Genomic DNA, 27347 nt, shown 5'->3' with positions numbered 1-27347 from the left:
AGCCGCTCCACGGCATGTGGGGTCTTCCCGGACCGGGGCACGAACCCGCGCCCCCTGCCTCGGCAGGCGGACTCTCAACCACTGCGCCACCAGGGAAGCCCTGTAGCTCCCTTTTATAAACGTGCGGACGGGCACAGAGGGGTCAAGCCATGGGCCCACGATCACACAGCCAGTGAGACGCAGAGCCAGGACGGAACGGGGCAGCTCGGTGTCCGAGCGCTTGTGCTCGGCCTGGAGATGAACGCAGAGGGGCTCGGACACACATCACACAGAGCTGGAGGTCGGAGGGCAGGTGGCTTTCAGACAAGCAAGAGCAGCTACTTCTGCCCGTGGTCGTAGCCAAAGCTCTGGTTGTTTTAAGGCTTCCACGGGACAGGTGCCGAGTCCCGTTTCCCTTCCGCTCCACGTGCCACTCCTCTGTGGAGCCACGACACGTGGCTGCAGCCTGGGCTCAAGTGGGGGCATCCCACACCCTTTGTCTCTGCTCAGGGCAAAGGCTTCTTCCCCGTAAGATGGAAATTATCCCTCGACTGTCACTAAACACCTAGCGCCAGTCAGCCGGCTGCTTACTGACCGTCATGGGAAGGATGGATGCGTCAGAAACAGGGCAGACGCGCGCTGGACCACTCCGGATCGCCCCCAGCAGAGCCAGCCCTAACTGCTCAGCTGGCAGCCACACATCCTCATCGTCCACACGAAGAAGAGAAGCTCCCCCGACGCCCCAGTGCAGGCAGGGCCTCTCAGCCCCTCCAGCCGGGGGTGGGCGCTGGCTCTCCCACACGCACGCTCACTGCGCCGATACTAATCGCGCGCACCTGCCCCACGAGTCAGCCCAGGAGGGAGAGCGCTGCCCTCGGGGGACCACGGGATTGGGCGGCAGGTGGCCGGTTAGCCAAGAATGCTGACCATGGGGCCATCACAAGTGGACCTGGGATGCTCGGCGCACACGTCCCGGAAAAGCCCCGACCAGGTGCGGCGGGACTGGGACCGGCAGAGACCGAGTCCGTGGGGAGGAGGCTGGGAAAGGCCAGTGGAGGGTCCGAGCCCAGCAGAGGGGCCTCCAGGGCGTCCAGGGCGATGACCAGGACGCAAGCACAACTGTGCTGAGAAGCACGTGGTTCCTGGGGAGTCCAGTGTGGGTGTCCCTTGGGAGGGCCGGGAGCACGGGGCTGGGGGATGCCCAGGGGCGGGTACCTTGCAGTCGCAGCCAATCAGCTTCCCGCACTCCTCGCACGTGCTGGCGAAGAGGGCCTCGAAGCAGGCCACGCAGTAGGGCCGCTCCTCCCGCAGGATGTACTTCCTGCCGAAGAGGGAGTCCTCGCAGTGGTGGCAGTCGAAGCGCTCGGTCATCCTGGCACCAGATTTGTGCCACCTACCAGGGAGGAGAGAAAGGACAGGTGCGGTGAGCGCGCCCGATATCCCGTGCACACGGCAGTGACCATCCTGCTCCGTTAGGGTCACCGTTCCCATCACCTTTCCCATCGGTGGCTACATCCTCTGCGTGAGCAATCGACACTCACCCTTGAATCGGGTGTAATTTTCAATGATACTTTTAAAAACTTAGCTGGGGGCAGTTCTGTGTCCGAGTACATTCCACTTCTTTAAAAGTCCCAATTCTGGCTGACTGTGTCAGAAAACGTGATCCCAGTTTTGGACCCAAGAAAGAGCTGGCATCAGAGCCCTCATCCCCTGGAAGGAGCGCCTGCTTCCAACGTGGGACGCAACCGCACATCTTCCCATTCTCCCCGCCCCCAAAATAGCATAGCAGGGATAGAAAACAAGATGCTCGTTGCTATAAAAAGACTTTCCGTGAGCTCCCCTTTATGATTCATGAATCTGAGTAAGAAGAAACCACAGAAGCCAAGGGAGGGGGGGTCAGAGCCGGTAAACCTGCGGCCAGGGGAGCATCACCTCGACCCGGCTTCACTGGGAAGCACGCCCGGCCCCTGCCCAAGAGGAGGCGCCCCGGGGGCCTCATTCCTCCCAGATGACAAGACTATCCTCTCTCAGCCCAGATATCCAGGGAGCAGGAGAAAGGGAAAGGCTGGCTTCCAAGGACGGGGATGATCACAGTGGGAAACACAGCGACGGCAGTCAACGGCCACTCCAGGCGACACCTCGAGCTGCATTTTTCCAGGATGAGTGTGGCGTGTGTGTGAGCAGAAGGGACAGGGTAGGGGCAGAGGAAGGCGGGAGGTTTCACCCTCCCCCGCTCCCCATGTGGTTCCTGCACAAACATGTCAGCACTACCCCAGAAAGAGCCAGTCTACCCTGGGAAGGCTAGGTGTGGAGAAACGCCTCCGAGCCATTAGAAACACGGTCCAACTGCTTTAGAAATATCTTCTCAAGTGGCAATATTTGATTTGCTACAAGTGAAAAGCTTTATAAATTATTAAATAGGGAGACAAGTTGACTGTGTAACTCTGAGCGACGTTTCACAAACTCTGATTAAACTTGATTCCATTTTCTGTCATTTCCACCCACTTAGGAGTGAAATTCCAAAATCATACCCCAGGATGCAAATGAAATATTGCTGCCTGGTTTATGAGATAACAGCGAATTTGATAGTGTTTATTTATTTTGTACCCTTGTGTATATAAGATCCTGACAACTGTAAGCAAAGAAATGGACAACTTTCAAGCAACCATCCTTGGTTACTTCTGTGTTTATAGGACAGTTTTTTCCCAAAAGTATGAAGCATGCAGCTGGACACATGAATTGCTCTTCCTGGAGAAAACATTGTCTGGACATTCTTGCAATAACATCACAAGATGAGGCTCTTGAGCGTTTGAAGTTTTGCTCTGAAACACAACATGTAAATATCCTTTGTCCTAAGGCCACCGTCAGGTTGCGGCGGCTATGCTGGCAGAAGATGCAATGCTTTCCTGTAATTCCTCAGTTACTGGCCTTGCAAGCGGCCAGCGTTTAGCTCATCTCAGTTAAGCGCCGTCCCTCTAACATATAGATTTTTCGAATAAAGGCTGCCATTTACCTGTGGAATCTTATTTGCCTATTCTGGTCACACAAACGTAAGAATAATGACTTGAGGATTTGAAATAAGAACAAGGAAAGGAGATAGGGCTATAGATCATAAAATTTTTTAATCTGGAAATAATTTGGGAGATTATCTATGACTACCTCATTTTATGGATGGAAAAACTGGAGGCCAGGAATATTAATGAAAACAGAAGATTCATGAGCATTCCCAAACAGCCGTCTCACTCAGAAAAAAGAAACTCCCAATCTAAATGGAAAGGTGGTTCCATGTGGGTTTGGACAAGCACAGGCCCTGCGGGGGAAAGGAGACGACAGACCATAGCCTGCACCAACCCCACTGAGCACCATTCCTGTGCTCTGGAGTCATCAAAGTGGGGAACTGTTTTTATCCCAGGTGAGGCCCTGGTGATGCCTACAGACCTGGGATACGCTTTCTACCCCCTCCAACTCTGCAGGACTCGGACAGAAATCATCTAACAGAGTAAACTGCGAGAACACACAGGGCTCTACGTCGGCTGGAGGGGACAGAGGTGACCCCGAGACAACGCCCCCATCACTGAAACCAACCCCCAGGAGGACCAGTGTGGCCGCAACGGGCCCGGAGGGTCCGACAGCCCCCGTTTCTGCAGAACTGTCTTGGACGCTGGTGGATCTCTCTCCCATCCTGTTCCTTATCTCCTCTGAGAAGTCACTCCAGTTTTATTGACTAGGACAGCACTTATGCTTAAACCAACAAGTTGGGGTGGAAAGTGAGACCATCACTAATGAGGGGCAGAGCAGAGGGACACAAATCTGACCGCATTTCCGGCAAGTTACAAGAAGCACAAACCCCTCAGCATCACAATCAGTAGCCCACGAGCTACTGAGGAGACCAAGAGCGTCCCTTCCACCGCAAAGCGTTTAAAACCAATTGTTCTTCAATCAACTGCTACCAAATAGAAAATTATTATACAAAATTGTGTATTTAAAGTTATACGATCCATCTTAAGCCTCTTTTTAATGGCAAAAACTTAGCTATAGCCTTGCATTAGACGCCTCCTACAACTCCATTTTTTAATCTTATAAAATGCCTGGTTGGGCTTCCCTGGTGGCGCAGTGATTAGGAATCCGCCTGCCAATGCAGGGGACATGGGTTCGAGTCCTGGTCCGGGAAGATCCCACATGCCGTGGAGCAACTAAGCCTGTGCGCCACAGCTACTGAGCCTGCGCTCTAGAGCCCGCGAGCCACAACTACTGAACCCACGTGCCACAACTACCAAGCCTGTGCACTAGAGCCCATGAGCCACAACTACTGAGCCCGTGCGCCGCAACTACTGAAGCCCACACCCCTAGAGCCCATGTTCCACAAAAGAAGCCACCGCAATGAGAAGCCCATGCACCGCAACAAAGAGTAGCCCCCACTCGCTGCAACTAGAGAAAGCCCGCATGCAGCAACAAAGACCGACCGCCGCCAAAAATAAATAAATAATTTAATTAATTTTAAAAAAACAAACAGAACACCTTGGGGTTTTTTTTGTTTTTGTTTTTGTTTTTTTTGCAGTACGCGGGCCTCTCCCGTTGTGGAGCACAGGCTCCGGACGCGCAGGCTCAGCGGCCATGGCTCACGGGCCCAGCCGCTCCGCGGCATGTGGGATCTTCCCGGACCGGGGCACGAACCCACGTCCCCTGCATCAGCAGGCGGACTCTCAACCACTGCGCCACCAGGGAAGCCCATCTTGGTTTTTTTTAACCTAACTGTGCACAATCTGCTTACCCTCTCTCAACTGCCGTATCCCTCCCCGCGGGTTACCTGTCACTCCTGCCCATCACCTGGTGCACAGGTGCTGACAGCATGAAGCAGAAGCAAGCAAGGAGACATCTGGACCGCAGGTGTGACTGCTGACTTGTTATTCATGAACCAAACCCAAATCCCAGCGTCTGGGAGTTCTCACCCCTCCCCCGGGGTTACATCATCCTCTGATATCATCCCCCTTGGCTCTGAACAAGCACCCGGATCTTAGGGGGCAGGTTTACAGGTGTGGCCACAGGCTCAGCCACTGACCACAGTGCTGGGAGAGGAAAGTCCTGGGGTGAGGGGTGGGTGCAGAGCTTTAGTCTCCGATTCAAACCAATTCTCCACCTGCGCTGAGTCCGAGGCAAGGACACAGGTTCAGAGCGCAGCGGGCAGCAACGCGCAGGGCTGCCCCATGGAAAATAATGACTATCTGCGAGGTCCACAGGCTTATACGTGTGGGCTATTTTTATCTTCTCAGGTTTAAGAACTGTCAGTGTCTGGAGTTGCGGGCTGCTGGGGGGGGGGGAGGGAAGGGGGGACGGAAGAGAGAAGAGAAACAAGAAGGGAGGAGGAGAGGAAGTGGAGAGGTGGGGAAAGGAGAGAAAGGAAGGAGGAGGGAGATGGGAGGAGGGCGTTCAGAGCCCAGGAAGCACGTGCATTTTTTTTTTTTACCGGAAACATTTCTTGGGAATCAAGGGAGGCGCAGAGTTTCAGGTGTTTCCTGAACAGGAGGCCCTTTGGGCCACACGAGCGTCCCTGGAGCACCCTCTTCAATGCTCCCTTTTCTCAACCACGTACTTTAATCTGACCCCAAAGACGCCATTTGCCTCCTGCCCCTCGAAACCCACACGTCTTTCTCTATCCACGCTGCTCCAGGAGACTGCCCTAACATCCTCGATTCCTCCAGAGGAATCTGTGAACATTCCCAAAGCCTTTCCACAGGCAGGAAGCAGCCTCAGGAAGTCAGTGCCGAAGAAGCCACGCCCAGCTTTAAATGCCACCCGGGTCCCAGGTGGGAAACGCCGTGGCTTACCAGCATCCAGAGCTCTTTAGAGAGAATTAAGAAAATTGGTCTGTTGGATGCGGGCTCTTCGCTCTTTTGAAGAATGTACTGGGAAATGCAGTGTTTTCATGACACCACAGGACGCTGACTGCCTGTGCACCTCCCAGCCCCCAGCCGTACGCCCCGCAAAGGTGGACCCTAGGATCACTGCGGCCACACCAGGTGACAAACACGGGTCAGGCACTTCATGAACACCTGGGGAATGAATGAACGGACACGTGGATGGGCGGCGGGTGAACACAAATACCCCAGAGCACAAACACGTAGGCGACATCCAGAGTGGAAACGAGGGATGTTTTATGTGAACAACCACTTTGCATAGCAAACCCCAGATGTAATGGGGCTTGGCATCAGATGCTGGTACAATTTCTAATGCAACAGATCCTGAGCTGCATTCTTTCTCCTCCGCCTCTGGCCTCTTCCCCCTTCCAGATACACTGCTGCTTCCACAGAGGGTGCAACTGTTCTGACTGTGTTTTGATCCAAACCCACGTGAACATACAGCTGCACAGCCCCGGATGAGGCCTGGTCAGGCCAAGACACACAAGCCTCACCATGAGATGCTCCCAACATTTCTGTGCGGACCTGCCAGCTCCCCTGACCCAGGCTCCAGGTACCAGTGGGGCCCTGGGTGCCCTACACGGACGCAGCAGCCTTTAAATCAGAGATCCTCTGTCCAAAGGCAGGGGCTCTCACCCCAGAAGGGAAGCCAGAGAACACCCTGCACCAGTTTGTTTTTCTATGGACAGAAGGATCAACGCACGAACCAGCTTTGCTACCCCGACACTCTTTCCATTCGTCCAGCTGAACCGTTTCTCTTAAATAGGAATTCTGGTGAAAGGGAGAGGGACGCCAGCTTAAGGGATGTCGCTATTTTTAAAAACATATTATAATATTTAAAATTCGTCTGAAATCCATTTGGGGATTCTTCTAAGAATGACTATGCCTACTGCTGTATATTTATGCCTTCATTTATGAGCCTTTTCTGACTATATGGACAGGGATCAGGGAGGTATTATAACTTGATATATAAACTGGTAACTTTCAAAAACGTCTAACAAGCTTGATTTGTCTATGCTCATGTTAAGAAATGCTTTGTGTGAGAGACAAGGCTTGAATAAGGTGAACTGCTGTCTTTGGAATTATCTTTTGGATACAGAAAATGGGAAATAACAAATGTCAGATTCTGACCTTAAGACCATAAACTAAGAATAGTGACACTTGTTTTGATGTCCTGCGGACTTTTAAATCCAGCCAACAAGGATATATTAAGTAACCTCTCTTTTCTAGGTACCGTCTTAGGCCCTGGGAGACTGAGATAAAACACACAGTCTCCGAAAGAGGTTAGTTCTAGCTCCAAAGAGTTTAAATCACCTTTAAGATACTATCTGGATATTTAATCTCGAAACGTGTCAGTTCTGTGTACGCAGGACAAGCATCATTACGCGGGCTAGGACGGCGATCGGCCTCAGGTCCATAACTAGCACGTGGTGTGTGTGTGGGTGTGTTGTGTGTGTGGTGTGTGTGTGTGTGGTGTGTGTGGTGTGTGTGTGTGTGATGTGGTGTGTGTGGTGTGTGTGTGCTGTGTGTGTATGGTGTGGTGTGTGTGTGTGTGTGTGCTGTGTGTGTGCTGTGTGTGTATGGTGTGGTGTGTGTGGTGTGGGTGTGTGTGTGTGTACAGTGTGTGTGGTGTGTGGTATGTGTGTGTGTTGTGTGTGTGTGCTGTGGTGTGTGTGTGATGTGTGTGGGTGTGTTGTGTGTTATGTGGTGTGGGTGTGGGTGTGTATGGTGCGTGTGGTGTGTATGGTGTGGATGTGTGTGGGTGTGTGGTGTGTGTGTGTACGGTGTGTGTGGTATGTGGTATGTGTGTGTGTTGTGTGTGTGTGCTGTGGTGTGTGTGGGTGTGTTGTGTGGTGTGGGTGTGGGGGTGTATGGTGTGTGTGGTGTGGGTGTGTGGTGTGTATGGTGTGGGTGTGTGTGGGTGTGTGGTGTGTGTGGCTGGGGGGCGTGTACCCCACCCTCTCTCCCTCTGCTTCCCGGGAACGTGTGGTCCAGTTATCCATGTCTGTTTACACAGAACAAAAGGAAAACCCCTCACTGCCCTTCATGCGTCTCCTCCCGTCTCCAAAAGGCAGCTCTCGGTTTGATTTGCTCTCACCCTGGCCCTCCGTCTGCAATGATCCCAACTTCCAGGGGAGGCTGGCCCCTCACTGTCCTCGCAACCCTGCTCCCCGTGGTGCTTCTCTAGCACAACCATCAGGGCCCTGGCACAACAGGCGTGCACACCTCCTGCTGCTGGCTTCGCTTGCTGCCTAAGTTGGCTAATTCTTATTTGTTCCAAAAGTTGTACCACCAAACATAGACAGATCTATTTTCTTTTCTTCTTTTTTTTTTTTTTTTTTTTGCGGTACACGGGCCTCTCACTGCTGTGGCCTCTCCCGTTGCGGAGCACAGGCTCCGGATGCGCAGGCTCAGCAGCCATGGCTCACGGGCCCAGCTGCTCCGCGGCATGTGGGATCTTCCCGGACCGGGGCACGAACCCGTGTCCCCTGCATCGGCAGGCGGACTCTCAAATCACTGCGCCACCAGGGAAGCCCCAGACCTATTTTCTTGAAACCTAAATGTTTACAGGCTTCAAGGATGCTCTTTTACACTGGTTTTATTTACCCATAAAAACAAGGCAGACGAACTTCCCTGGTGGCACAGTGGTTAAGAATCCACCTGCCAGTGCAGGGGACACGGGTTCGATCCCTGGTCTGGGAAGATCCCACATGTCGCGGAGCAACTAAGCCCGTGTGCCATAACTACTGAGGCTGCGCTCTAGAGCCTGCGAGCCACAACTACTGAAGCCCACACATGCTCCACAACAAGAGAAGCCACCGCAAAGAGAAGCTCGCGCACCGCAACGAAGAGCAGCCCCCGCTCTCAGCAACTAGAGAAAGCCCGCGCGCAGCAACGAAGACCCAATGCAGCCATAAATAAATAAATGTATTTTATAAAAAACCAAAAACAGAAACGGCAGCCACTTCTCCTGTGGGCACAGACACTTAGAAACACCTAAAGGAGATCTGTAAGTCACAGGCTAAATCAGGGCTGCCAACGTGTGGCTGACAAAGGCCAAGGACGAGTAGGGTGACGTGTGACGTCCAAACTCAGTGTGTGAGAATCACCCATGAGACGTGGACTAAAGATGGACAGACCAGAGGCTGCCCTGAACCTCTCATCAGAGACCCAAGAGGGTGGGCAAGCACATTTTACAGCGAAAGGAAAGTGAGGACCACCAGCAGGAAAGGGGTGATGGAACCTCAATAAAAACAAGACTGAGAGCTGGTGGGCAGAACTGGGAAGCAAAGTTACTGGGGAACGGTGGTAGTCAGGGTTCTCCAGACAAACAGAACCAAGGGGAAATATATATATATAATATGAAGAGGTTTATTATTGATATTAGGAATTGGCTTATATCATTATGGAGGCTGGAAGTCCCAAGCAGCTAAAGAGCTGGAGACCCAGCAGAGCTACTGGGTGGTTCTAGTCTGAGTCTGAAGGCCTGAGAAGCAGGGCACCAGAGGTTTAAGTTCTAGCTCAAAAGCTGTCAGGCTCAAGACCCAGGATGAGCTGGTGCTTCAGTCTGAGACCAGAGCCTGGAGAGGACGGAGTCCCAGCTCCACAGCAGGGCAGGGGGAGTCCGCTCCAGCTCAGTCTTTTATGCTGTTCAGGTCTCCAGCTGATTGGATGAGGCCACCCACTTGGGAAGAGCACCCAGGCTGCAGATTAAAATGTTAACCACACGGAGAAACAACCTCACAGACACACCCAGAAATAACATCTGTGTCTCGGCGCCTGGTGGCCCAGTCAGGTCGACACAAAATTAACCACCGCAAGAGCTAACGCCGAAATCCACCAGTCAGGACAAGTCACAATGCCAGCCTGGACTCCGGAAGACTGGGCTCTCAGTCACTAGAGAAGGGCTTGTGCGTTCAGTTCGAGGTGGCCATCTTCAGGAAGGGACTGCTCAGTGTAAGTCCACGGGACCCATGTGGCTCTGATCAAACTGTCCTGAGAAAACCACCTAGGAAGTATGCAGTGTCTCTTTCTGCTCATGGTAGCTCACAGAACTGGGTATCTCCCGGCGCTGAGTCAGAGCAGCTTAGGTAAGTTACCTGCCTGCTCCAGCCCCCTGCTGATAAGGAGGCAGCCTGAGCCCCAGAGGCTGGGGAACCAGCCCAGGGCTGGACAGGAAGAAAACCCAGACCTCCTGGGCCCAGGATGATTTTTTTCAATATCCTGCTGGGTGGGCCCTTTTGTCTACAATTTAGAGTCTTTTCAGTCCTGGAAGTGGTTTAACAACAACCTTGGGGGAAAGTATGCAGACTAAGCCCTCACTGAAGTGTTGGGGTGTATCCGCCATAGCTCAGTGGTTAGAACTCAGGCTCTCAAGTTAAGAGCTGCCTGGGGTCAGCTCTCAGGGTCCCCATTTCTAGGCTGGAAAACCTTGAGCAAAGTTACCTTGATCTCTCTGTGCTGCAGTGTATCTGTAAAGACGAGGGTAATATCCAATTTGCATACACTGCTTCTGATGTGCACGTCAACCATGCAAAGCAAGCCACCCTCTTATCCGTGTTTTCCAGCTGTTGAAACTGAGGCACCATGAGATTAGGTGACTTGGCCAAGACTGCACCGCTCGGGGCTGATGGACGGGAACGTAAGCGCAGGCAGCCTAGCTCCAGCCCAAGCACACGGGCTACCTGCCACACCTGCCTCGTGGCACGTTTGTACCTGAGCCTACCCCTCTGTACCTGGCACTGCCCGGCCTGTGGTAAGCCAACACGGCCCTCTGAACATGTAGCTGTGCAGAAGCGCTGAGGCATGCCGGGCTAACAAACACTGAACCCCATTCTATACATTAACTGATAAGCCTTAAAAATTCAGGATGAAAGACACTGTGAAAAAATTCATATAGATGCACAATAAAACGTTCTTCACTGTTTGCTTTTATAGGAGTTTAACAGGCAGCCTAGGAATTCCTGTACTTCTCAGACTTGCCCCAAATGTTTTTTAGTCGAAATCACCTTCAGGATACCAAGGCCTCTCCCTCTAACGTATTATTACAAAACACACACAAGCAGGGGTTAGCGCCAAAGGGGTGGGAAGTATTTGGCACTGGTTCTGAGCACAGTTCTCCCGGCTATGAGCCCCAGCTGTGATTTAAGTGCCCTAGTGCAGCTCATTTAACCTGGTTAGACTAGTGGGAACGGAAACCCAAATGGGCATCCGAAAGTAAAGAGAACTCTCTTCATTTGTCAATAAAGCATTTAACACTCTCTTCCTGCAATTTTAGGTATGTTAAGGTATCACACAAGTACAGTTTAAGATTACTACTGTGTTCGTCTAAAACAAGCCCCTTTTTTTTTAACCCTGGTGGTTCAGTAGTTCAATTTTGGGGCGGGGTCCCTCCCACCCAAGGTACCCCCGGGGTGTCCCCGTGGCCCAGCTCTCCTGTCCCCATGTCCCCCCACTGCCCCGCACCCCCTCCCCAGATGCCCCCACCGCCCCCGGTTCCCCTGCCCCGGGGTCCCCCTCCGCCCAGGCTCCCCCGGCCCCAGGTCTTCCTCCGCCCCCGGGCCCCCTGTCCCCCGTCCCCCACTGCCGGCCCCCTGGCCCTAGCCCGGCTGGAGCGCACTCACCGCGCGGCTTCTCGCGGACGGCGGACGGCAGCGGAGGTCCGGGCGGCTGGGCCCGGGGAGAGGCGCGCCCCGCCCGGAGAACCCCGCGTGTCATTTGACCAAATAAGGAGACGCTCGCTGGGCGGCGCGGGCGGCGCTGCCGGGCGGGCGAGCGCCCCTGGGCTCCGGGGCGGCGCTGGGGACCCCGGCCCTTTGTTTGCCGCGGGCGTTTCCTCCGTCCTGCGGCGTCGCGGGCGCCGGCTCCGGGACTCCCGCCGGGTCCCGAGCGCGCGGCGGCCCGGCCGGGGAGGTGCGGGGGAGCGCGGCGGAGGTGCGGCCACTTACCGGGTCCGGAGGAGTGGGAGGCGCACCGAGGACGGGGGTTGCGGAGGGGGGCGTCTCTCCGCGGCCCCCGCGGCCCCTCTGCCACCAAGTGAGCCTGCCGATGGCAGGAAGAATGGGGAAGGCCGGGTCTTTGTCCCGCTGGGGAGGGGAGGGGAAGGACCAGTCGCCCACACTCCAGGCCGAGGGCTCCTCGGACGTTCTGTGGCCCCCTCCGGGCCAGGAAGACCTAGCAGAGGAGGAGAAAGCGCCTCCCACACCAGAGCCCAGGCCCCCGAGCCCGGCCTGGGGGGGTCAGAGGCGGAGAGCTCACGGCGGCCGGGATGGAAACGTCCTCCGCGTGCAGCCCGGGCGCAAGGTGGGCAGAAGGACCGCGGGCAGGCGTGTCGCGTTTAGCATCGGTGGGCCTCAGAGAAGGGAAGCTATCTGATTGCTTTCCCTTCTTTGATGCTCTGTGTCCCGTGATGTTTTAGCGGCTCCCCATATGGGCCTCCATCACGGAATCACAGAACCTGAGCGCCATCCTATTAGCTACCACCTACATCCTATTAGCTAACACCTACATCCTATTAGCTAACACCTACTATTAGCTACCACCTACCATCTAGCTCCACCGGGCATCTCATTGGATTCTCGCCCCTTAAAAGTTAAGGGTTAATAATACCCCCGTTTTACGGTGAAGCAATTTCAGCTCACAGACCTTTGCTCAAGGCCTGCTGAGCAGTAATTACGGCAGCTGCCGTCTGACCTGGAGTGTGTCAAGGCCAAGCCCTGGTATCTCACAGGAGAGGAGGTGCCCCTAGTCCCATCAGTGACTCCAGGGCCACTAGGGGCTGAGACTCGCCCCAGACCTGAGCCCCCAGAACTTTGCGTCGCCCGCTTCCTGCCTGAACCTTGCAGCTTCTCACCAAGAACGGAAGTGTGGGCTCCTGACCCGATTTCCCACTGACAGTCAAAGCAGGCCCTATCTTGAAATCCAGGGCAAACTGTAGAAAAGCCTTTCCCTCTGACAGTTACCTAGGTATGTTGTCTATTTAGTTGCAAATTACAAAATGATCTAGTTCTCAAATGATGAGCCTAAACTTTCAGTTTGTAAAAACAAGTTGAAAAAAATAATGAAAGCTTAATTTCTGCATTTATCTTCTTTTCGCTCTCTTTTGGCTTACTTGATTTTATTTTACTTTTTCTTTTAGCTTTCTGAGTTGAATGTTTAATTCATTTATTTTAATTTTTTAATCGATAGTTATTTGGTTCTATAAATTTTCTTCTAATAACTACTTTAGTTATGTCACACAGACTCCTATATGTTGTGTTTTCTTATTATTTTAAGAAATTCTACAGTTTAATTTTGTATATTTCCTTTGACCTAAAGGATAGCGGAACATATTAAATGACCCTATGGGGATGTAATCAGCAAAATCGAGACTCTGGAAGCAAATTCACTCTGTTTCTACAGTAATATCACTCAGGGGGAAAAAAAAGAAAGAAAGAAAGGAGAGAGATGGAGGAGGAAACCAATAGATTAAAAAAAGACTTAACCGACTGCAATGAATGGATGGATCTTACTTAGATTCTGAATCAAAGAACAAACTATTGGAAAAATAAGTTTTCATGAGACAATCTTGGGAAATGTAACACTAACAAATGGTGACATTAATAAATAATATTAATTTATTTTAGGTATGATAATGAAATTATACACACACACACACACACACACACACACACATATTTTTAAAGCCCTTACTTTTCAGAAATAATACCAAAATGTTTGCCAATGAAAAAACATAATGTCTGGGGCTTCCCTGGAGGCGCAGTGGTTGAGAGTCCGCCTGCCGATGCAGGGGACACGGGTTCGTGCCCCGGTCCGGGAAGATCCCACGTGCCGCGGAGCGGCTGGGCCCGTGAGCCATGGCCGCTGAGCCTGCGCATCCGGAGCCTGTGCTCCGCAACGGGAGAGGCCACAGCAGTGAGAGGCCCGCGTACCGCAAAAAAACAAAAAACATTATGTCTGGGGTTGTTTCAAAATAATTTGGGCTGAAGGGTATATATATATGAAATAGTATCAGCCATAGATTAATGGTAATCGTTGAAAGGTGGTAGAAGTTCATGATACTGGTCTCTCTCTTTACTGAATGCTTGAAATATTCAGTAATGAAAAGAATTTTAACTACAAATGCACATATCATTTGCCCTTAACCCGGCATTTCCCCTTAAAGGAAATTAACTTACAGGTAGACTTGCTCATGCGTAAATTCACATACATACAAGAGTAGTCATCGTAGAATTGTTTGTAATAGAAAAATATTGGACCATGTTATATGTTCATCAACTGGGCCTAATTAAATATCACATGGTACATTTTAGAATTATCTCTATATGCAGCTGTTAAAAAGAACAGCTGTTCTATATGCTGTTAAAAAGAACGAGATAAGTATATTTATTAATTTGGCAACAGTAACCAACCATTTGTGTTAATAAGGAAGGGAAGAGGGAAGACAATATATACAAATAATAGTGGTTGCCACTGGGGAGTTCTGGGTGGCTGGGGGTCAGGAGTACAAGGAAGACTGATTTTTACTGTAAATCCTTTGTCTTTTTTGAAATTTTGAGCTATACGTATGTATTGTCCCTTCAAAAATAAAAGTATTTTAAAAGTTAAAGCAACACATGCTCCTTCTTTAAGAAAAATAGGAAACAAATTTGTGAAACTGAGTTTTTAGAAAGTCAGAAGTGGTTTGCTAGAAAACAAACAGAGGAAGGCGGAATGCGTTCTGAGCTTAACGACATAGGTACTTTTCTGAACAATTTTAACCAAAGGACAAACTGCTAAAAAAATAGTTCACTAGACATTCTGGGAAAATAGATTGTGTAAAGTTCTAGCTTGTACATCATTGTACAGTTGTCTCTTTGTATCCGAGGTGTATTGGTTCCAGGACCCCTGAGGATACCAAAATCCAAGGATGTTCAAGTCCCTTCCATAAAATGGAGTGGTATTTGCATATTACCTCCTGTATACTTTAAATCATCTCTAGATTACTTATAATACATAAACTATGTAAACAGTTGTAAATGCTATGTAACTAACCGCAAGTCTGGCAAGTTCAAGTTTCGCTTTTGGGAACTTTCTGGAAATGTTTTTTCTTTTTTAATATTTTCCATCTGAGGTTGTTTGAATTTTCAGATGCAGAACCCACTGATATAGAAGGCCAACTGTATTCTCAGGACCTAACTATAGGGCATGGCACATAGTATATGCTTATTAAATACAGGATTTGAAGGAATGGTTGGGTCACAGAAGAATTGTTTAATACGTGATGTCTCTCACTTTGTAATTGATTATTTCATAGTATAGCAGATGGAATACTAGAGAAAATATAACTATCTGTAGCAATATAGCTGAACTCTGGAATCAGGCCCAGATTTGAATCCTTGTCCTACCTGTGACTAGCTCTGTGGCCCCGGGCAGCCACAAAACCTCCCTAACCCTCAGTTTGCTCATATGTAAAATGGGCCAATGACATATCATTTGCAAAATTGTTGGGAAGATCCTTTGACACGCTGCATATACACTGCTTACCACTATTACACACTTGGTACCTAGTAGGCCCTCAGTAAGTATTAGCTTTTATTCTGTGGGTAAAGGAGAGATGAATATGAATAAGAAGGAAATGTGAAGGTGATTAAACAGTACAAACTTTTTTTCAGTTATAGATAAATAAGTCCTGGGGATCTAATGTACAGCGTGGTGACTAGCTAACAATACTGTATGGTATAGTTGAACGTTGTAACAGAGCAGATCTTAAAAGTTCTGTTTACAAGAAAAAATTTGAGGTGATGGATGTTAACTAAACTTACTGTGCTCATCATTTCACAATATATACAAATCTCAAATCACGCTGCACATCAGAAAGTAATATAATGTTGTAAGTCAATTAGATCTCAACAAAGGAAAAAGCAGGAGACAGAATTCTCATCAGGAAGGATTACAGTTTAGATCCTGTTCTAAAGATAAATGATTGTCTTTTTGAGGGAAAAATTCTCTGCTATAGATACAAGTCTAGTTCATAGAAGAAGAAAAATTAAGAAATTGTATTTCCTGGGAGAGGGATCCAGTGGCAATATTGATGGGTTATCCAAGTTCCTCTAGTTTATTTCAGTTCTCCTAATGTTCCTGCACCAGCCAACACCGCCCTAATGGCTCCTTCCCCTCCTGTTGGGGGCTCGGGAAGAGGTTCGGGGAGAACGGGAGAGAAAGGGAAAGCTTTGTGCGGTAGGCCAGCGTTTCTCCAAGTGACCTGGAACCAGACGCATTAGGACCACCGGAAACGTGGCAGAAGCAAACGTTCTCAGGCCGGCTCTGTGTCTGAACAAAGCGCTCCAGGTAATGCTGATGACTGATAAGTGCTTTGAGGTGAAATACCCGCCAGGGACTCCCTCTCTGGACTCAGTAATTTACCAGAAACTTCTATGGGGGCGGGAACGGGGGGGGGGGTAGACTAATCACAGAGCAGGCCCAGGGACTCAGATCCAACTGCAAGTACCACTCAGGCTGTCGGACACTTGTCGTGAGGGAGCCACAAGGTAGAAACCTTACAGGGCGAGAAGTTCCAGACGCCTCTCGGTGCTGCAAACGCTGAAACGGAACTTTCTTCCCGGCCCTGAGAGGAGGGCCAGCTGCAGAGCGTGGGCCTGCTGCAGACCCCCGTGACGGGCACCTGGGCCCTCACCGCCGCCAGGAGGAGAGGGCTGGTTACCCTAACCCGCCATCCCAGCGGAGATCTTCAGGACACTTTTCTCCCATTGCAGAGAGCATTTCTCACAGGCAGTCGTTCCGTTCCGCCCACTCCAGCCCTGGGCAGGAAGCCGGCGGATGATTTGACCCTGATTCAGAGGTAATCATCCGTAATTGCCTCGTGATTGGAGAGGGAGTGAATGTCTCGGATCACAAGGCTGGCGGGACTCCCGGGAGGGGAGGGGAGGGGAGGGGAGGGGGCTCAGGATACCTGCACTCCCTTTTCCTGAAAGTGCATGAGGCCCTGTGTGGGTGCTCACGGAGCAAACAGAAAGAACTTGGTCTCGTTACAGTGGCTCGATCGCTCTCTCGTGAAGGACCCAAGTGTTGTTCCTGTGCCTGGTCGACGTTCAGGAAAAGCTCAGCCCTCACCAAAGCCACACCCTGCCCCTGCCCCTGCCCCTCACGCTCTGGTTTGGAGGGAAGATGCCTGGTTCCTCGTCAAGATGCAGAGTTTCCACATCCCGTTTCTTCCTGCTCCTTTCCATAAACTTTGACTTACTGGGTGTAAACGGTCGTGTGTAAAGCCTCCAAACACATCTGACTTGGAGTCAAATCCACGAGCAGCTCCGGGGTCCCGGACTTTGCCGTCGTTGGTTCCTGCATATTTGAGCATCTGACACAAGTTTCCAGGGTGCCTTTGCTAAGTCAGTAGGAACGGTTCTGTCCGGTGGCTTAACGTCCAATGAAAGGCAGCCGTTCCCGCCGCAGCTCCTTTGGGTCTGTTTCGGATCAGGAAACGCTGTGCTGTTTCAGAGGAAACTATTTCTACTGTGGGCCCAGAAAAACTCTGCCTCTTGCTTTTTCTCTGGGATCGTTTGCTCTCTGATTCCAGTCCTGTTCTGTAGCAGGCAATTCACTTCTCTGCTTGCCAGCAGTTTTTTGTGTTTTTCTTCCCCTGTCCAAAATCCATTTAAAGAACACGTAAATGTCCCAGGTCTGTGCAAACCTGGCAAAAGCCTGTTTTAAAGACACCATGTTTGGGTCCTCTGACGGTCCTTCCTGGCATCCTCGATAAGGGAGCTTTTCATGCCTTACTTATTTCTCAGAATGTTGATTTTCAACCACACTGAAATCGCAGTTACTCTTTGTGAAGTAACTTTATGAGTGAACACTATAACTTTAAAATCGCAACATCTCTCTTCCTGGTCACCAAAATCCTTTTGTACTATTTGCCCCTAAATCAGGGTCATTAACAGAAAACCTGGTGGTCTAGCCAGGAAGAGCCTGGGCGCCAGGACCTCTGATGGAGCGGCGTGGCCACAGGTAACAGACCTCAACCTCACCTGACCTGTGAGACACTTCTTACCATAAAGGGTTAAGTATCTAGTTTTTATTCAACTCACTGTTATGGCTAATCAATAATGGAAAGATTTCTGGAATGTCTCCTGTGGATGGATCTTCACCATCGTGTGGATTCGCGTGTGATGAAGAACCGTAGTTTAAATTGATTTACGTTCCTCTAAAAAACAAGTTAAGGACTATCCTCCACCTATTTCAGAAAGTGCTTTGACACTGGACCCGAGAGTCCTGGCAGAGCTTTCTGGAACGGTCAAGCTTCTTCCTACATCATTGCAACAGTGGACTTCAAAAACCAGGAAAAGATTTTCTAAAACGTCTGACCTTCAGCCTCTCCTGGCAGTACTCTTTGTACCTCAAAACATCTCTTAAAACTCTGGGCCATCCTCACTGCACAAATATTTTTTGGAAACTTCTGCACAGTTAGATGCTGAGCAATTACTCTATAACTGCACCAGATTATTCATGCGCCTCCTGCAGGGATGGACCAGGGGCAAGTTAACCGCCAGATGTCCAAAACATTCATCTAGCCGTCCTGGCATTCGGGTGCTTTCCCCTCCCCTCCCTCCTCTCTTCCCCCTCCTCCCTTCCCCCCCTCCCCCCCTCCCTCCCTCCCTTTCCTTCTTCCTTCTCTCCTTTCTTTCCCCTTCTTTTCAGCAGTTTGCAATTCTCTTTTTACATGGCAGGTGGCCTCACCATAACCGGGCTCCCCGACCTTGTTGACCTTCTGTGGACTCAGCTCTCTCTCCCACCCTTTTTCTGTGGCGTGTCTACTTCCCTACACCGATATTGGTCCCTTGAGTCCCCAGGACTTGCTAAAATCAGTTGAAGGAAACGCTTGAGAGGTTTCCTTTTTCTAAGAACGTGTTTGGAAAGTTGTCGGGTCAGGAGCGTGGGGACTGAGAACCTTGGCGAGCAGGTCTCGAGGCCCCGCCCACAGGTCCCCCTGCAGCCTGGGAGGAAGATGCCTTTCATCCTGTGACCTGCTGCAACTCCTCACCTCGCTCCGCTCTGCCCGGCAAACTCCAGTGTACCCTGTATAACCCAGATAAAGCATCTGGCCTAGGGAGGCTGTCTGGGGTGCCACTGGTAGCCTCGTTTTCATCATTCCACACTGCCTCGTCTTTCGTTCGTTTAGAACAACAGAGGAGAGAGTGTGAGCTGCCGATGGGCCAGGACTGGGACGTTTGTTTCTATATTTCAATATTTGCTGAATTCACATCAGCTTTCCTGAAAACGCCCAAAATAATAGGGCCTCCATACACAGGCTCACATGGGCCTCTTTGCAGCAAACAAATCAGGCCCGTGGTCCCTCTGGGCAGCTCAGTTATCAGGGCTCTGCGCTGAGATGCAACTTGCAGACAACTTGAATTAAGCAAAGCAGAAGGGCCTGCCCTTCCAGATGGCCACACGAGGACTTGTAATCACGCTTCCTGCATTACCTGGAGGAAGCCCGGGGGTGTAGCATCTGCAGATATGGACGCTGAAAAGGAGGCTACAGGGGTCAGCGGGCGCTCTGGGGATGGTCCTCCGGCTCTTCCCCAGGGACGGAGGGCGGTTCCTCCTGACCTGCTTCTGCCCACACCCCCTACTGGCCTTATTCGTGTCTTTAAATAACACTTGGGGCATTTTGATTTCCTCTTAAACGCTTTCAGCAAACTCCATCTATACAAATGGGAGCATACCAAACAAATTCTCCCTCCCACAGAAATCAGCCAGGTTCCCTCCTCCATAACTGTAGCAGCCTGGGTTGCAGACCGTCTGCGGGAGCGTCTTCTTGAAATCAGTGGCCTATTTACCAGCAACGACTCTGCTGGAGCTTTGAAGAGGGGCCCCAACCCTCGAGGAGCGCCTTTGACGGGCCGGCCAGGGACACAGCCCAGAGAGGAGCACACTGTTCACCTCCATCCAGCAGACTTTTTTTTTCAGGCAGAATCACTCGGAAAGAAAACCGCTGTATTTTCTTCATTCACTGTAACAGGGAAGAGCTAAATGGGACTCCGGGTTGGATCTGTTTCTTTGACGTTAACCTTTGCTTTTCGTTGCTTTTGTTATTATAATCATACGTAATGGCCTTCTTGCCCCAGCTCCTAGCCTCCGATTCATGGGCCTGTCGTGCGGCTCATCTTACTGATGTATAAACATTCCCAAAGGTGGACCAGAGTGATAAACCGGTACTTCCCTTGGCCTTGGCCAGCCACACCTGGCCAGAGGCGAGCATGGGGGCCCAGCAGGTGGTCTGCGAGCCCTTCCTGACTGGGACTGGGGCCAGCACCGTTCACCGGCAGAGTGACAGCCTGTGCTTACGAGACGGACGCCCTCCACAGCCAGCTGGGGCTGCAGGGGGAAGTGGCTTATTCTGGAAAGATCTCTCTTGCTCACAGGCATGGGGCGCACACAGAGGACACGTCTGTTTGCTGGAGCAGAGCCAATCAGGCGGAGAGTCGACGGATGTCAGCTTGACGTCCCCGATTCATTATCACCGTTACAACAAATGTTACAACAAATGGTTTTGTTTGTTTGACTGCTGATGTGGCGGAACGTTTTGTAGAGAAAGGTGAGGTGGTTGTGGATTTGATCCGGAGCAGGTGTGGGCTCCTGGGCACGAAAGCCTGTGTCCCCCATTTCTTCATTACAGGAAATAGGTTTCATTCAGCCTCCAGGACCTTCCCTGAGTTCCAAAGGGCAGGTTCAAACAGTTGCTAATTAGGGAAGGGAGAGGATGCAGAGACCAGGGAGGAGCAGTCAGGAAACAATAGTGCAGCCTTGGGGCAGGGTCCTGGTTCCCCCTCGAGGGATGCACACAACCATATCCTTGAGCTGTTTTGCAGGTACTGAAACCCCCTTCAGGCGGGAGAAGTTCACTGTCTGCTGCTCACAAGCACGGAGACCCCAGACCGGTTGGAACCAGAAGGTTGTTGATGCCGACTCCCGATGACCTCACCACCAGCCAATCAGAAGAGTGTCCACGAGCTGACCACGCCCTCTTTGAACCATTTCTATGAAACTCCTCAGGACCCCCTCCAGGGTGGGACACACAGTCTTGAGGGCATTAGCCCACTGTGGCCCCTTTTGCCTGGCAAAGCAATAAAGCTCTTCTTTTCTACTTCACCCAAAACTCTGTCTCCAAAAATTAATTCGGTGTCAGGATCCAGAGGCCGGATTCGGCTTGAGATTCAGACTCGGTCTGTGCAGATTCCTGGCTTCCCCTTTCCCCCTGAAACCCCAGGAGGAGAGGCGGTGTGAGGTGGGCTCTGCATCCACGGTGGGGCGGGGGGAGCAGAGCGCAGGTGGGAGCCCGCGGCAGCCGCCGTCCCGGGGGGCCCCTCCCGATGGGGCCAGAAAACAGATGGAGATGGTGGCAGGAAAGGCCTTGGGACATAGTGATGGAGCCGCAGAGGCCTCCTGGGAAGGATGCACGGAGGGACAGTGTTGGCAGGAAAGACAGATGGAAGTGAGGGAAGGAAGGAGGGAAGGTGGTGAGAGCAGGTGACGGGGAGCTTCCGCTGGGGAAGCTGGAGGCGGCTGCTTCATCGACGCTGGCAAGTGAGGCCACTGTTCACCAGTGATGCCTGGAAGTTGGGATGGTTTCCGGGGAAGAAGCTGAAGTTACCCCCAAATTCCCTACCCCTTAGCTTCACACTCAGCTCCAGCCATCCCAAGTGAGGCCAGGACACTAAGCCCAGGAAGATAGCAGCCAAGGGAAGGGGAAGGGGGGCCCGAGACCTGGCACTTCGGATCAGCCGCAAGTTCATGGTGAACTTGACCTCTCTGTTGCATGGAGTGGTGAACGAGGCTGTGCGCAGGACTAACCGGGTGGGATGGCCCTTGGTCGGCTCTTACAGACGCCTGCTTAGGCTGCTAGTAAATCCTGTGATATTATTGTTTAACGCCTATCCAGGCTCTTTGTCTGAGAAAGAGGAGGCAGAGCGGGGATAAAAAATCCACCCTGCAGGGCTTCCCTGGTGGCGCAGTGGTTGAGAGTCCGCCTGCCGATGCAGGGGACGCGGGTTCGTGCCCCGGTCCGGGAAGATCCCACATGCCGCGGAGCGGCTGGGCCCGTGAGCCATGGCCACTGAGCCTGCGCGTCCGGAGCCTGTGCTCCGCAACGGGAGAGGCCACGGCAGTGAAAGGCCCGCGTACCTAAAAAAAAAAAAACTCCACCCTGCAGCGTCTCAGGTGTGTTCTGGCCTCCCCTGGAGTCTGGAGGCGCCTGGAAGAACCCGGGCTGCGCTCTTCCCTGGGGCAGGTTACTCAGCGAGGCTCGCGGGGCCTCCCCAGCAGCTCTGCCAGGAGGACAAGCCGACTCCTGCCTGGTTCCTGCCATGGGGCCCGAGGCCAAGTTAACCCAGGGGAAGGGACATTCCAAGGAGAGATGGGAGGTAGGGGGTGGACCCCGGACTACCCTCTACCCGCGGCGAAGCTGAAAGCAGAGTCTGTGATTTGGGGGCGGGGAGGCTGGACCAGCAAGGACAGGAAAGCAGGAGGGCTTTGTCCCCCCGTGGAAGCAGCTCATCAGCTGGAAGGAGACCCAGGGTAGCTTTATGGCGAATCCTTCAGCTTCTAGCATCCTGGCCTGTCTACCCACTTCCACGGTACTCACGATAAGCAGACATCTGCCCCAGGAAGGGAAATAACCCCCAATAACTGCGGGGTGAATGATTTTCTCCTCTTGGCATCTGAAGACTCCAGGGCTGGTCTCGACAGATGGAGAGGAGAGGGTTAAGCTGAATGTCGGTCTGCGTGAATCCAGGGCAGGGCCACGACCGCTTTAGCTGAACATCCCTGGCAGGCCAGTCCTCAGCAGACACTGCTCTGAATGGCAGTAAACTACCTGCCAGCAGGTGGATGAGGACAAGGCCTCTTGAAGTCTGTTCTCACTGCTCACCTCTGGGAGATGTCATGTATTGCCCTGCGAGCTGATGCTGGTGTCTGAAACCAGCACTTTGGATGGTCTTACTAAGACCAGGAGGCTTTCTCGGCACCAGGAGCCCGAGGGCGGAGTGTGGGATGCACATCTTCTTGTATCGGCTTGTGTTGCTGTGATGCTGGCATCCACATGGGTGGAAAGAAATGCTGAGAGGCTTAGGTGAGCAGCAGTGACATGAGTGATCCTTTCAGACAAGTTAACGGCGCTACAAAGCCGAAGGCAGGAGGTGAGTATTTAGAAAATTTAGGTGATGAACACGCTTGGGTATCTCAGGAAGCGACACGCTGCATATGGCGCACGGGCTCTCGAGCGCAGGCTCAGTGGTTGTGGTGCACGGGCTTAATTGCTCCGCGGCATGTGGGATCTTCCTGGACCAGGGATCAAACCTGTGTCCCCTGCACTGGCAGGCGGATTCCCAATCACTGCCCCACCAGGGAGGCCCTGACACGCTGCTTGTTAAACCAACCTCAGGTAAGATGTCACGGGACCAGTACATAGAAGGATTTTATTTTAATATTTCCAAGTTCCATTTCATCATTTACAAAACGTTCACCATTTTGGCCCTGAACCCATGGCTTGTTTATTAAATCCTCATGAAATGTAAAGGGCAGGGCAGGCTGGGGGGCAAGCAGTAATGTGAACCAACATAAAAGAATTCCAAATGGGCCTCTAGGGGTACAAACATGCACATTAATATCATCACTATAGATACTTAAACTCATTCACTTCAGTCAATAAAACTGATCCTAAAATGAAGGCAGTCTGACACCCAATATATCTTAACCTGTGGACAAAATTAAAGGACATTAGCATAATTTCCTGGTATTACCTTTGAGGTAAAGTTTAAAAGGGTAACTTAAAAAGAAACACAAATTATCACTCTAGAAAGAGTATTATCAAATATCAATGCTGTCACGTTTAGAGCAAGTTTTTAAAGAAAACTAAGTGTCATGTGTAACATTTCTTTCTCAATAATTCGTTTGGAGCACAACTTAATAGCCCTTGTCTATTATTCCTGGCTTGAGTTAGAATCTTTTTTCCCTACTCACCCAGAATTCTAATCTTTGAAATGAAAAAGTTGTGCCTGGAATTTGGCACTGTTTTTATATTAAAAGCTCAGATGACATCCTTCTGAGAGCAATTGGATTGAAGAGGATGTGCAAGAGGAAGTTATCAGGCAGGACCTTGCTGTTTGCTGAGTGAGTCATCCTCACCAAGCCACTGCAATGAATAAAGCTCGGGCCATTGCTCCCAGAGCTTAAAGTCTAGCATGACCGGAAGGGAGGTTGCCAGCTTGGTAGAGACGAAATCCCAATACCATCTGTCAGGGTTAAGATATAGAAAGTGTATCCCACCCCCGGGTATATATTCATAAGAGGTGAAAGCAGAGTCACAAAGAAACATTTGCACTTGCACGTTTATAGCAAAGTAATTCACAACAGCCAAGAGATGGCAGCAGCCCAAGTAGTCATCAGTGGAGGAGCAGATAAACGAAATATGGTCGATACAAATGGCGGAAGATTATTCAGTCTTAAAAAGGAAGGGAATCCTGTTCATCACAGGATCCAACACGGATGAACCTTGAGGACATTATGATGAGTGAAATAAGTCAGTCACAAAAGGACAAATACTCCATTTATATGAGGGACCTAGAGGAGTCAGATTTATAGAGACAGAAAGTAGAAGGGTGGGTGCCAGGGACTGAGAAGAGAATGGAGCAGGGAGTTGTTGTTTAATGAGTACAGAGTTTCAGTTTTGCAAGACGAAAATGTTCTGGAGATCTGTTGTACAACAGTGAATATACTTAACACTGCTGAACTGTACACTTATAAACAAAGATGGTTAAAAAAATTACAGAAAAGTGCAAGTGTAGAAAGTGATGGGAATGCAAGAAAAGCACTTAGCCCAACCTGAGGGTCTCTAATGATTAATTTTGTGTGTCAAGGTGGCAGGGCCATGGGGTACCCAGATAATTGGTTAAACATTATTCTGGGGACTTTTGTGAGGGTGTCTTTGGGTGTGATCAGCATATGATCTGCAGAATACAGCAGATTGCCCTCCTACCGGGGGTAGATCCCACCCAAGCCACTGAAGGTCTGCAGAGAACGAAAAGCCTGACCCTGGGTTTCCCTGGTGGCGCAGTGGTTGAGAGGCCGCCTGCCGATGCAGGGGACACGGGTTCGTGCCCCGGTCCGGGAAGATCCCACATGCCGCGGAGCGGCTGGGCCCGTGAGCCATGGCCGCTGAGCCTGCGTGTCCGGAGCACAGGCTCCGCAATGGGAGAGGCCACAACAGTGAGAGCCCGCGTACCACAAAAAAAAAAAAAAAAAAAGCTGACCCTGCCCTGCGTAAGAGAGAATTCTTTTTGCGTGATGACCTTCAAGCTGAGACATCAGTATTTTTCTTGCTTTTGGACTAGAACTGAAACACAGGCTCTCCTGGGGGTCTAGCTTGCCGACTCACCCTGCAGAGCGTGGGACTTCTTAGTCTCCAAAATCACATGAGCCAACTTTTTAGAATAAATCTCTGGAGATTTATTTCTGGAGAACACTAACTGACTGACTGAGACAGGGTCCTGGGAAGGCTTCTGGAAGGGATGTCATTGGATCTGAGCCTTGACAGGTGGCCAGTTGGCTGACATGAATGGGCCACCGAGGCCCCTGTGGCACGTCAAGCATTAGTGGAGCCAGGGATGAGGGTGTGGAGGTGTGGCCAAGCCATGGAGAACCTCGTGTGCCCTGTCAGGGAGCGTTATCCTGTGGGCTGGCATCTCCCATGAGGTCTGCCGATGGCAGCGTGTAACAGGGCCTCACACAAGACACCAGCGAGATAGCGTGCAAGGCCAAGGTCAGAGAAGGTGGGTCATTCCCAGGTTAAACAAGGTTCATAGGTTTCTTTACTGCAGGATTTTTCAGAGCCTTTAATGGGCTGGTGTGCAGCACAGATGTTCAGGAGGGGATGTTGGATTTTAACATGGACTCCTCCCCTTGTCTACTTCTGATTCCTATTAAGATGGGGAAGAAAGCCAGTTTCCAGAGGGTGCTGCTAGGAGACTGGAGGCCTCTGAAAAGGCTGACGTGGAGCCTGCCCTGCTCAGCTCTTTGATTGGTTACATCAGCGGTCCCCAACCTTCTTGGCACCAGGGACCAGTTTTGTGAAAGACAATTTTTCCATGGACCAGGGGGTTGGGGGCAGGGGATGGTTTCAGGATGATTCAAGTGCATTACATTTATTGTGTACTTTATTTCTATTATTATTACATTGTAATATATAATGAAATAATTATACAACTCACCATAATGCTGACAGGAGGTGGAGCTCCCGTGGTCATGAGAGCGATGGGGAGCGGCTGTAAATACAGATCAACTAGGCTCGCCTGCCACTCACCTCCTGCTGTGCGGCCCGGTGGGCTGCAGACAGGATGGGGACCCCTGGGCCACATGACTCTGGCTCAGGTGTACCAGTGGCTCATCTAGGAGGTTCAGGAGATCCTCTGCTCAGACCCCCTGGGGTCCCTTTGCATCCCTTTTACTGCTTCTGTGTGGATTCCCCGGAGTGGGGGGATGTGGAAGTCCAGCCTCCTCCTGAAAGTCTGGTACCCAGAGCATCCCTGCGGGATCCGGCTAAGGCTGGGACTTGACCTGAAACTACGTTCTGGCTCAGCCCTCCCCCTCCCTGTCCTGTTTCCCCACTTCCTGTGGAGGGGGAGCACTTCCTCACAAAGCCCACACTCTGCTCCTGGGAAACCCAACCTGTGACAGGTGGCTGCCGCTCGGTGGAAGGCGTGCGATGAACAAGGGTGGGAGTGACTGGGGGCGGGGGAGGGGGTCAGCTTCAAGAATTTTAAAGATGTCGACTCAGTAGAAATGATATTACTGAGGATGAGTCTAAGATAATTTCTTTGGCTTGGAAACCTGGAAGGTACCAGTATCAGCAAAATAGAAAAAACAAGTTTTTGTTGGGGATGAACGCAGTTTTAACCTATTGATTTTTTTTTTTTTTTTTTTGGCCTTGTGGCTTGCAGGATCCAGTTCCCTCACCAGGGACTGAACCCGAGCCCTCAGCAGTGAAAGCGTGGAGTCCTAACCACTGGACCGCCAGGGAATTCCTGGGTTTTAACCTATTGAAACGGAAGCACTTTGGGGACAGCCATCCAAATAGAAATATTTTCCAAATTTGTATGAACACTTGGGGGAGGTGAAAGCAGGCGATGCGGATGGGAGGCTAAATGGCAGTTAAGAAACACAGCAAGTCACCCAAGAGAGGATGTGGATTGTGAGGGGTGGGTCAAAGGTCAAGTTCCAGGAGGCTCCAGGGTTTGCGGGGCAGGCAGAAGAGGAAGCACAGGACTGAGGCGGGCTGTCCAGCAGCGATGGGGACCACGAGAGAGGGCGGTACGCTGGCGACTGACATACCCCTGAGAGTCGTGGCCGGAAGTGATGGTGGGTTGAGGGCTCCCTGGATGTGGCCGCGTGGAGACTGAA

At 51.3% G+C, this 27347-nt stretch overlaps 1 protein-coding gene across 5 annotated transcripts in view; it reads right to left on the bottom strand.

The window, feature by feature from the left end:
• Positions 1-27347, bottom strand: part of FHL2 (four and a half LIM domains 2) — a 53479-nt gene that overhangs the window by 13549 nt on the left and 12583 nt on the right. For 2 of the 5 annotated variants that reach the window (XM_079940292.1, XM_079940289.1), the window contains exons 1-2: positions 11519-11754; positions 1195-1372 (exon numbers count right to left, since the gene is read on the bottom strand). In XM_079940292.1, the coding sequence (XP_079796418.1) occupies positions 1195-1350 (156 nt within the window). In that variant the 5' untranslated portion in view covers positions 1351-1372; positions 11519-11754. Of the gene's footprint in view, positions 1-1194; positions 1373-11518; positions 11755-11842; positions 12165-27347 lie in introns of those variants that run through there. The other 3 variants (XM_079940293.1, XM_079940290.1, XM_079940291.1) reach the window with 3 other exon arrangements.

The sequence above is a fragment of the Stenella coeruleoalba genome (genome assembly GCF_951394435.1).
Source record: "Stenella coeruleoalba genome assembly, chromosome: 13".
Taxonomy (NCBI): Eukaryota; Metazoa; Chordata; class Mammalia; order Artiodactyla; family Delphinidae; genus Stenella; species Stenella coeruleoalba.
Note: the sequence above shows the minus strand (reverse complement) of the source record. Positions and strands in the feature narration are given on the sequence as shown.